The 11226-nt window shown below is 33.8% G+C and overlaps 2 protein-coding genes across 2 annotated transcripts in view; one reads left to right on the forward strand and one right to left on the reverse strand.

The window, feature by feature from the left end:
* The window catches only part of LOC110101742 (L-lactate dehydrogenase B), a 3703-nt gene extending 1580 nt beyond the window's left edge, over positions 1–2123 (forward strand). Inside the window, 1 exon segment of the mRNA XM_028696563.1 lies at positions 1247–2123. Within this exon segment, the coding sequence (XP_028552396.1) occupies positions 1247–1696 (450 nt within the window). The 3' untranslated portion in view covers positions 1697–2123.
* A 1332-nt stretch (positions 2124–3455) lies between these two features.
* On the reverse strand, positions 3456–8293 carry LOC110101681 (auxin-responsive protein IAA10). The gene is made up of 5 exons (XM_020829676.2): positions 7864–8293; positions 6456–6763; positions 5442–5544; positions 4482–4543; positions 3456–3902 (listed from the first exon to the last, which is right to left on the reverse strand). The coding sequence occupies exons 1-5, from the start codon at positions 8154–8156 to the stop codon at positions 3850–3852; spliced, it is 819 nt and encodes a 272-aa protein (XP_020685335.1). The 5' UTR covers positions 8157–8293; the 3' UTR covers positions 3456–3849.
* Positions 8294–11226: the final 2933 nt, after the last annotated feature.

The following is an 11226-nucleotide window of genomic DNA, read 5'->3' on the forward strand; positions in this document are numbered from 1 at the left end:
ATTTAATGCACTTATCTTTATCATTTATAAATTAATTTATCAATATAATGAATATATTAAATTAGATATTTTAAATATTATAAAATGATTTTTAAATTAATTAAGGAATTATTAGGGATTTAATTTAATGGGATAGGTTTTGGATTAATTTCTTTGATATCTCTCATTGGGAAGAAATTATTTTGTGTCGAGATTGGTCGCAGAATGCTGTCTAGAGATCAATCAAATGCGCCATTTTAGCGGTATCAAGCACAGAGGTGACGTAGGGCATTTTGGTTTGTCTCATGATTTTGTTCAGCGTCCGCACAGAATAATTAATCCTCATTGGGTGGGATGTATGAGCTTTATATTTATTTTTTATTGAGTGGCTCTTATGAATGGATTGTGGATTTATGGGTTAAGTTTGTCGCCATTAGTGATGCATTTGTCTTATTTGTAGGAGCCGTTTTGTTATAAAACTATTTATTTACTTATTTAAAATTACATAAATTGAGAAAATAACAAAAAATTGGTTAGAATATTTTACATAAATTTTATTAGGATGAATTAAAAAAAGATATTCTATTTTTTTTGTTATGTTTAAATAATATGAAATCATATGATTTCGATTTATATATGGTAAAAAATAACAAGAATATTTATTGTAAACTTTATGATAAAATAATAAAATTATTGAGGTATAGATATATATGTGTGTGATTAGCAAAATAATAGTACAATTGTCATAGAAAGTGAAATAAAAAATATAATAGATAAAATATAAATTCATGAAATTTTTACTATAAATTTTATGAGAAAATAATAAAATATAAGGATATAAATTATTTTTTTTTGAGATATTTATGCATATATTTTCTGGACACTTGAGAACATTTTTCATGATATCAATTTTTAGAGCTCCTTCAGAAGAGAATTGGGTTAGGATATATTTTGAAATATATTGTTTTAACTTAGTATGGTCTGACCTTGCCAGAACTCAGTAAACTATTACTGGATCTGCATCAGATCTCTTAGAAGAACTTGGTGAGACCCAGCTAGCTCCAGATTACTTCATTCAATTTAAGCTTCTTTTGTGACAGCTTTATCAAAAAAAGAAAGCTGTGTTAGAAAGCAGTAGAAAAGTTATCCTAAACAAAATCTTACCTTTGACAATCATTTCTATTGCTCATGAATATAGAGAGAACACATTGTGCTTTGTGTTTGTCCCCAAAGTTGCTGAAACATATTAAAAATGTCATCTTTACAGGCTTACATGGTAGGAGAACATGGTGACAGTTCAGTAGCTCTATGGTCAGGCATAACTGTGGGCGGCGTCCCTCTCCTATCCTCATTGGAAAAACAGCAAATTGCTTATGAGCAAGAAGTTCTGGAACGCATTCGCCAAGCGGTCGTCAACAGCGCCTACGAAGTAATTCGCCTCAAAGGCTACACTTCCTGGGCCATAGGCTACTCCGTCGCCAGCCTCGCCCGCTCCATCCTCCGCGACCAGCGCCGCATTCACCCGGTCTCCATCCTCGCCCGCGATCTTCTCGACGGCGTCCCGAAGGGGCGGGAGGTTTTTCTCAGCCTTCCAGCTCTGCTGGGCAGGTCAGGTGTTGTTGGAGTTACTTCTGTTCATCTTACTGATGAGGAGGCTGTTCGGCTTTCCACATCTGCTAACACTCTGTGGGAGATCCAGCAGCAGCTTGGCCTTTGAAGAGATTATTTACTATGTTATATGCATTGAGGTATGATTTTGGTTTTATTTATCTGATCATATGTGCTCTGTTATTGTTAAAATTATTTTGTGTGGATAAGGACATCATCCGGAGGCGAATCAGAACGCGTTACTTTACTTTTTTATTGTGTACTGTTGTGTACTGAGTGATATGGCGTGTTCTGATTCGCCTCCAAACGGTCCTGTATACGCACAGAATAATTTCTCATGTTATTGAGTTATATTGATTAAGAGATATTTTAATTATTTCTTGCTTATGTGTTTTTGTTGTAAGCAACTGGATTTAGTGGAAGATGTATCAATGTTGTTTTTGGATTATGTATGTAACGTGTGGATGAGTTGTTTACAAAATAAGTATTCTCCTTTGACCTATCTATGTTTTTCAATTTTGAATTCAAATATTAAAATTCACCGCAAAATACTAACTTGTGTTTTTTACTTTCATCATATTTTAGCACTTTGATCATGATATATGCAAATTTTTTTGGATTTTGTAGGAGAAAATGATCAAAATGATCTCTAGTTATATTAATTGATTATTTTGGTCTCTCAATTCTTTAAAGAGGAAGAAGTGGGACTGTTATGATTCCTCTTTCAGGATTTGAGAGAGCAAATTGTCAATTAATATACTTGGTTGGGGATTATTTTGATCTTTTTGTAAAGAGTTAAGAGACCATTTTAGTCATTTTTCTTAAAAATGACATGAATGTTAGTTTTGTAAATAGATAAATTTTGGGTGTTGTATATGTCATTCCTCTATTAAGGCATATTTTGTTGCTTCTATGTATTGGAAATTTCTTCCATTAATGATTAATATTGTGATTCGCTCTTGTTGTTTGATTGTGAGAATACTAAAAATATATAGATGAGTGATAAATGACATATACAACACTAAAAATTTTTAGTATTCTTTGCGATCACTATATGACATTCAGAGGCGAATCAGAAAGCGGCACGACATTTTTTTATGTGTACCCATACTGTGTACCACTATGTATCGGGTGAGAGGGAACTTACTGATTCGTCTCTGAACCATCTGGTGACCACACAATAATTTCCCCCCATTTCCCCGTCAATTACTACCGCTTCTAAATGTAGAGTATTTGAAGACTTCTAATAATGCGTAAATTATCTAGTACCTACTAATTATTTATTGACTAGCATAACCCAAATGAGAAAAATTTTAAAATTGATGATATTGCTTTGCAAGTAATTAATTTATTGTTTTTTAAATACATTTTTTTTTAACTTTAACAATAAAATGAATATTAGGGCTTAAGGGTGTAAATGAGTTGAATTAAATTCTCACTTAATCATCGAGCTAAACTCATTTAATTTATTCCGAGCTCAAACACGAGGTCAAGCTCAAGCTCAAATTTGAGCTTCTTTATTAATCCTAAGTTCAGCTCAAGTGAAAAATATGAGACTTGAGCTTAATAAGAAAGTACAAAATAAACTCATTCTGAAGCTATTTTGAAATTGGTAATCAATCTGATTCGAAAAGCTAACAAGCCAAGCTGGAAGCCATATCTCAAATCTAAACTCGCACTCAAATTCCAGATGATAAGCTCGACTTGCAAGTTTGAGCTGACTCACAAGCCAGCTTGATTCGCTTAGGCCCCTATTAAGACCTATTTGATTCCAAGTAAAATGTGATTTTTAACATAAATATAAAAGATTCAACCTTGATATCAACTTTCTAAATCTTTACTAATTAAACTAAATGACACCAACAATATCTTTGATGTTAAGCTATTAAGTATTGGATAAGAGGCCACAATAAAAATTGCAGAAAAACAATATTTACAGAATGAAGAAGAACTATCCAGTTTCAGGTCTGATCTGCTGCCATAAATCACAGAAATAAGCACAAAAATATAGATCAGATGACCAAAATAACAAATATGGAGGTGATCCTTTTTAGTGGCTAAAAATCAAAACTGTGATGCAAAGCTAACTCTGTTACATACCATCACTGCCTTCACATTTTTTTGGCCTCTTTAAATTCTCCTTCTCTGCTTTGTATTTACTCTATAGAAAGCTCCTCTAATATTCTCTTCTTCCTCTTTGACACTCTTTTTCTTTTCAAACTGTATGTTTTACTCTGCACTAAGCTCTCTCATAGTCTGCCTTCATGTTGGTATTGGTAGCACAGCAGACTCTTGGGAGAAAGAGAGCCTTAGCTCTATCAAGAATAAAGAAGAAATAAAGATTAAATGAAAATAATACTTATGAAAGCAGAAAGGAAAAACAAATTATCTGCCAATTTAGGCTTTGTTTAGGAAAAAGTTATTCTATGTGGAGGCCGGACGCAACTCTATAACCGGAGGCGAATCAGCCACATCTGCGGTACCGAGTAGTACCCCACCACGATATCAAGCGAAGGGGTGATGTGGTGCATTCTGATTGATCTTTGGACGGCGTTCGACATCCGCATAGAATAATTTTTCTTGTTTAGAATGGCTTTTATATAAAGTAGCTTTGTAATCATAGGCGAAACCCCAGTGGGCAATTGCCCCCCCTCAAAATTTTTTAAAAAATTAGTTTATATGATTTTTTTAGGTAATTTATTCCTTTTCATTTATTTTTTAGTCTTTATTACAAGAGTTTTTAGGCAATTGCCCCCTGTAAATTAGGGCTGGTTCCGCCCCTTGTTTGTAATACAAATATTTCTAGTTCAAGAAATTTTTGTATTAAAATTGTTTTAAAAAGCAATAATAAAATTGTTCCAAACGAAATATTAGATTGAAATTCAGGACCTTACTTTGCCCACTGGCTTCAGTAATCTTCATGATTCTGAGTCTTTTGACTGTATCCAAGAACATGCTGCACCATGTCCAAACGTTAGAAAACAGCAATGAATAAACCAAAGGGAGCAAATCAAATAACTATGAAGCTAAATTGGATTTCTTAGCAAATCAACAATGAATGGTGACTCTGGACTTCTTCGATTTAAGATAATGATATACATATATAGAAGTGTATAATTTGAAACTGTATCTCTAAGTTCTCTTACAATCATGTATGTGATGTCCCTCTAAATTTTGGATGGATTATTTGGTCGCCTCTCATTTGAAAATCTAATTCAGCCAATGCCCACCTTGAGTAGGGGTGGAGGGGGGTGGGGGAATCCTAGGATTTGAGAGCCACCTTTGCATATACAAAGTGGCTCATCTATCAAGTATTTAAAGCCCTTAGATTAATATTTAAGATTGATATTAAGTACCTTTTTTGAGAACTGTTCTATTTAAAGTGATGGGTGAGCTACTTGAAAAAATTGCATAGATGCCCCTTGATTTTGAGAAATTATTCTGTGTGGAGTCCAGACGGGAAGATTGCTGCGTATTTACTGAGTATTTGCTGCAAATAAACAAATGCTTAGCAAATACCATATAAATGCTCAGCAAATATTCACAATTGAATATTTGCTGAGTATTTACAAATATGTAAGAAATTCGGAAGGTTCTCCCCGTCCGGACTCCTCAAAGAATAATTTCTCATTGATTTCGGGGGGATTTGGGATGCATTTGTGAGAAACCCAAGTTCTATGAAAATCTACAAGTGGCTTACCTACCAGGTGTTTGTAGCGCTTGGATTGAAATATAAATGTTGCAATTAAAGGAAGTGCCTCTTTTGCTAATTGCTCTCTTCATAGTTCCCATAAATTGGGACATCAATGTCAAATCTAGCAACTTTAAGATATGAGACTAATATTAACCATTACCTCCACGGAACATCTCCAACCAGCATCCAATCCCCATCTTTGTCTTCATACGTCAGTGCAAACTCATTAGAACCATCTAATAGCTTCAATTGTTTCATTCCAACTGCAAAGAATGTCAATATAGCTCAAAGTTCCAAATCAAATATATATTCACCATTAAAACAAACATATTAGCCATACATAGACTAAGGGACTTTTTGGCAACAGTAATTTCGGCTTTTATTTGGAATAATTTTTTGACTGCTTTTATGATAAGAAAAATAATGTGTTTGAAAGACCGCTTTTTTAATTTTTTGCTATTAAAAAGTTATTCTTGAAACTTTCACTGAAAAAGCAAAAACTGAAAACTTTAAGCCGCCCCAATGAGGAAAATTTATTTTGTGCGGACCTCGGACGGCGCCTGGAGACCAACCAGAACACGCCACATCACTTTTTTGCTCGATGCCGGGTGATGTAGCATGTTCTAATTAGTCTCCAAACCGTCTAGTATCTGCAAAGAATAATTTTTCCCCAAATAGAGCCTTAGTAAATCATACAACTTCATACTTACTAAATCTTCAAAGATTAAAACCTGAAATTTATTGTTAAATATTACTAAATCCTAATAAGCAACTTAAATATTTGTTTCAAAGAAAAGAAATTCCTAAATCTATAAATTCCCGTAAATGATGGGATTTAAAAAAGGAAAAATGTCCTATCCAAATATCTAGATCCAAGTTTTGATCATAATGAATCTCAGAATCCTTAAAAATGCTTTAAGATGAATCTAGTACATAAATAATTAATGCTACACTCATCCCAAGGTAAATTTAAGAGATTTCAGTATATCCAAATTATTTTTTTATTTGGATATCCTGATATAGAAATCTTATTACCAAATATTAAATTTAACCAATAAAGAGACTGAAATGAGATTTACAAAAAGAAAATGATTTAAAGCCTAAAACATTCTACTAATAGGATACCAAACAACCCCTAAAAATAAACAAAGCAATGAATGAAGCATAAGCTTACAAGAAGAGGTGGGCTTGTAGAACATGATCTCCAGAGCAAGGGCAAGTGTTTTGTAGGATTCATGTGCATTTAAATCAACTTTTCTACCAATAGGATCACCATCCATTTTCACCTTAACGAAACGAGAGCCATCAAAGTTCTTGTTGTCTTTGATCTCTTTGGAAACCATGGCTTTCTGTTTCAAGTTGGAGTTGTGGATTTTCTTCTTCTGATCACTTGTATTACATTCAGGAATGTTGTCTTTGTACTGGTTAGCCATGTTATTCATTCTAAAAGCCCGAACTGGTGGCCATCCAACCAATCCTTGACTGGAATCAAAGAGTAAGAATAAAAAAGAAGCAAAAGGACAATAATATAAGAGCATTAGCTAAAAATAAATAAAAATTCATTGATGTGAAATAAAAAAATAAAGGTTCAAGAATTAAAAGAACAAGAAAATGACATTAAATAAAAGAAGGATTTTCATAAATATCAGATTTTTTTTTAATGTATATATAGATTAAATATTTTAATTTTTACATTTATTTATAACACTTTAACCTCTCAATTACATTAATAAAACCGTTTCTCTCTAGCTCTCTTCTACAACTCATCAAGATTTTTCTTTGAGTTATGAACTAGCAAAAAATCATCTCTCTATACTAAAATAGCATAAATTTACATGCAAATTGGTTGCAACATGACACATTTATTTTTAATTTAAATTAAAAAATATTTTGGATGTTGCTACTTTTAATTTGCATTTCAGCTCGAACATAATTAATAAATGCAATTAATTTGTACAAATTTAAACAGGACACATTTAGAGAGGGCATAAGCTATTGAAGGAGATCATGAAATGATAGGCCAAAACAGAACAAGTTCATTTGTTTGGCTCAAAGGGGCAAGACCATCTAATGCGCTACACATAGATTAAAAATTCAGAGCATCTTAAAAAGAAAACTGCCTTAAAAAAGTACTAAGCCAAAATGAAAAAATAAATAAATAGATAAATAAATAAGGACGATTTACAGACATACCACAAAATCTTATATATTTATATATCCAATAACAAAAAAATTATAAAGACATATGTATCGCTTTAATGTCTCAATCTTTATATAAAATTTTTTAATTTAAGTTTTAGATATATAAATTTATGTAAATCGCTAAAAAATTAATTCTAAACTGTAACGAGGAAACCAACTAGTGATCAGCTTACAGAAGGTAGGTACAACCCAAACAAAATCACCCCCACAAAAAAAAATGTTTCAAATCCAACCAATAAGGAAAATCCCATGAAAAACAACGAAAATAACCCATCTAGATCCATAAGCCAAGATTAAAAAAAAAAACTATCAACAAGATGTAAAATCAATACAAAGAACATAGATACAACATCAAACAAAGAAACAAAGACGAAGCTCACCTGATCTGATTACCCGCCCCGCCGATACACGGCGATACCAAATCATTATTCCTCTTCTTCCCCAAATCCCCTCCACAGCCCCCGCCGGCATTGCTTGCCGAACCCGATGAAGAAGAAACCGACGACGAAGACGAGATCGGCGTCGCCAGCAACGTAACCATCGGAAAATCTTTAGCCGTCAGTATCCTGCAGTTCTTCTTTCCCCATTCCCATGATCTTTCCTCACCTCCGTCGCAGGAAGCATTGGTCGCCTTCTTCGCACTTAAACTAAGCCCTAGCTCAAGCTCCTCCATCGCCGCCTCCGCCGCCGCCGCCGCCGCTACAGCGAGACCACTCCGATTCTTAAATCTGATTCCCCCCTTTCTTCGAAGAAATAAACGGGAAGAAAGCGATGGGGCGGTCTCTGCCTCGACAGAAGCTCTCGAGAACTGCGAAGTGGCGAAAGTGGAAAAAAAATATTAGGTAATTTGGCTTTATATAGTGATTTTTTTTTATTTGATTTGGCTTTAAATGTCAATTTTTCTATCGTGCTTAATGGAGCCCTGGATGGATATTTCTCTTCTTCTGCATGGATAAGGCAGGGGTGCCCTCTCAGTCCTTATCTCTTTTGTTTGGTTATGAACGCTTTCTCTAACCTCCTTGAGGAGAGGGGCTTTAGAGGAATCTTTTTTGAGGATTATTCTATTAATCATTTGTTATATGCAAATGATGTGCTGATCTTTGGGGAGGCCACCATTAATAATTGTACCTTGTTGGCTAACATTTTAAGTGATTTTGGCAATGCTTTTGGTTTTCATATTAATTATGATAAAAGTGCTATTATATTTCCTAAACATTTGAGAAACACTATGGAGATATGTCAAGCCCTCTCTATTAACAACATTATTTCTAAAATCACTTATATGGGTATTCCTTTGTCTTTCTACAAGTTGAAAATTGAAGATTATTTGCCTCTTATGGTAGTGTAAACAAGAAAATGAATGGTTGGAAGGCGAACTTATTGTCATTTGTTGGTAGGCTTCAATACATCAAATTCACTATCCAGAACACCATTGCATACTGGATAAGGGGGGCGATTCTGCCTAAATCTGTCTACAAATATGCTAAAAAAATCAGTTCTAGATTTTTATTTTTTGGTGATTCTCAGATTTCTAATAAGATGCATATGGTGTCTTGGGATAAAATCTGTAGGCCGAAATATAAGGGGGGTTTGGATATCCCTTCCATTTTTGCGCTACAATTTGCATATAACTGTTCTGTCATCTTTAGGATGTATAACTCCCCTTCCCTCCTCTCTACATGGCTTATCTATAAATATAGGTCTCCTTGGAGACCTCCACCTGCTCATGCCTCTAAACTTTGGAATTTCATTTGTGAGACTGCTATTGGGGTGAAAGCTTGTTTTCAGTTTAAAATTACTCACAATGCTCCTATCTCTTTGAGATGGGACCACTGGTGCAACAATGCCACTATCTCTAAGTACTTAGGTGGCAATTTTAATGATGTGATTCCGGATTGCCGTCTGAAAGACCTTATTTTTGCTTATCATTGGGTTTTTCCTGAGAATTTTATGATGCTTATGAGTACTGCTTGTGGGAAATTTAATGTTGATGGGGAGGCTGGTAACTGTTTGCTTTGGAAAAATTGTTCTAATTATAAGTCGATAGCTTCATTGAGGAGTATTACTCGGATATTCCTAATTGTTATTGGCACAAACTTATATGGCCCAAAAGAAATATCATTAAACATTCGGTTTTTGTGTGGTTGGCATTAATGAGGGGATTGAAAACTGCAGACGCACTTCAAATCAGGAACATCTCTGTGTCGGACATGTGCAGTCTCTGTTATCTTCATAAAGAAACTGTTACTCATTTATTTTTTGAATGTTCATATTCTTTCTACATCATTTTTGCTCTCATTCCTGTAATACAAAGTTTTCTTTTTAGGCCCAATATTCTGCAGATTTTGGATTGGGTAAAATCTGAATTTAAAGGTAATTTTTTTGAGGACAATGATGATAGCTGCAGATCTTTCTCCCCTAGGAGGGTCTGCATGGCAACCAGGGGATTTTGGGACTTCAAATTGACTGCAGCACCTGAGTCCTGCTTCATGAGTTTTCATGAAGTGCTGAAGGTTCTTTTTTGGATTCGTACATTTTGGCTTCTTATAGCTTCATTGGTCTGTATTGGGTGGTATAATTTTTGAGGTCTTTTTACTTTACTTTCCAGCTAACCTTTATTTTTTAGTGTTAGCTGTTTGTATTTTCCTTTTCAATTTTACTTGTATGTTCTCTACTTTTCTTAGTAATATAAGGGCTTTGGCCCCAAATTTCCCAAAAAAAAATCATATTCAAATTTTTATTTTAAATATATTTTTTATTTTCTTTATTTTTTATAATAATTTTTTTAATTCAAAATACTTCAAAAAGACCTATTAGGGCATCTCCAACCCAAAAACAAATGAGCATTTGCAGTCGCCACACTCTGACTGAACAACAAATTCAGCGTCATTTTGTGTGAGATGAACAATATAACCCTAATATTGGGGTAGCACTTTTCAAGAACATAATTTTTCGCTAATTTTATTTTGGTTCGTATATTCTTTTTTGATGTTATGAAATGGAGTTTGATTTGAAGATGAATTATTGTATTTTGAATTGTAAAATGTGTTTTTTTTTTGTCAGAAAGGGTCTAACACATTAGAATTATAATATAATTCAAACTTTTATTCAAGTATAATTTAAATCATTTTTCAAATAATATATTTGGATTGAGTTCAAATTAGGTTCAATGATGTTTAGCAACCGAAGAAATAGGTCAAGAACTCCTCTTCTCCTTCAGAAACCCCCTCTTTCTTTGCAAGCTCTAGTTAGTTTGGGCTCCTCTTGTCACATTTCGTCAATGACTTCGCTATTGAGCTCCCAATACGAACCGTTCTTCTCCTTTGCGCGCCATTGAACAATTGGCATCTTCCTCTAGCGAGGTACCGTCACAAACGCATCTTTCATTCAAACATTACCACACCCATCGATGCCACCGCCAATGATCTCTTGTTACGAATATCCCGTCACACATTACACGCCAACACTCCTATTGCGATCTCCCGCCCAGCTTTTTTTATTGCAAACAACAACATTAGACATTCGATTATAAATTCTAACACTTATGTTGTTTGATCCCATTCTAAACAATTTGATTTGAAGAAAAGATAAATTTAGACCAAATTTAATTCAAATTCTTTGGTGGCAAACACATCTTACCATCCTCATAGAAATGGTATTAAGATGAACATAAAATCATTAGAATTGCTTTGAAATTAGTGCCGATAAATGTACGAGGAATTAAATTCTATTAATTTTAAAAT

The sequence above is a fragment of the Dendrobium catenatum genome, unplaced genomic scaffold (assembly GCF_001605985.2).
Source record: "Dendrobium catenatum unplaced genomic scaffold, ASM160598v2 fragScaff_scaffold_772, whole genome shotgun sequence".
In the NCBI taxonomy this organism is placed as follows: Eukaryota; Viridiplantae; Streptophyta; class Magnoliopsida; order Asparagales; family Orchidaceae; genus Dendrobium; species Dendrobium catenatum.

What these genes read in the sequence shown, in the direction of transcription:
- LOC110101681 (XM_020829676.2), bottom strand. Translation starts at nt 8,156, where the DNA reads ATGGAGGAGCTTGAGCTAGGGCTTAGTTTAAGTGCGAAGAAGGCGACC. An exon ending in GGGGCGGGTAATCAGATCAG is followed by an intron (nt 6,764 to 7,863) that starts GTGAGCTTCGTC and finishes CTTTGATTCCAG; the next exon opens with TCAAGGATTGGTTGGATGGC. An exon ending in TACTGAAGCCAGTGGGCAAA is followed by an intron (nt 3,903 to 4,481) that starts GTAAGGTCCTGA and finishes TATTCTTGATAG; the next exon opens with AGCTAAGGCTCTCTTTCTCC.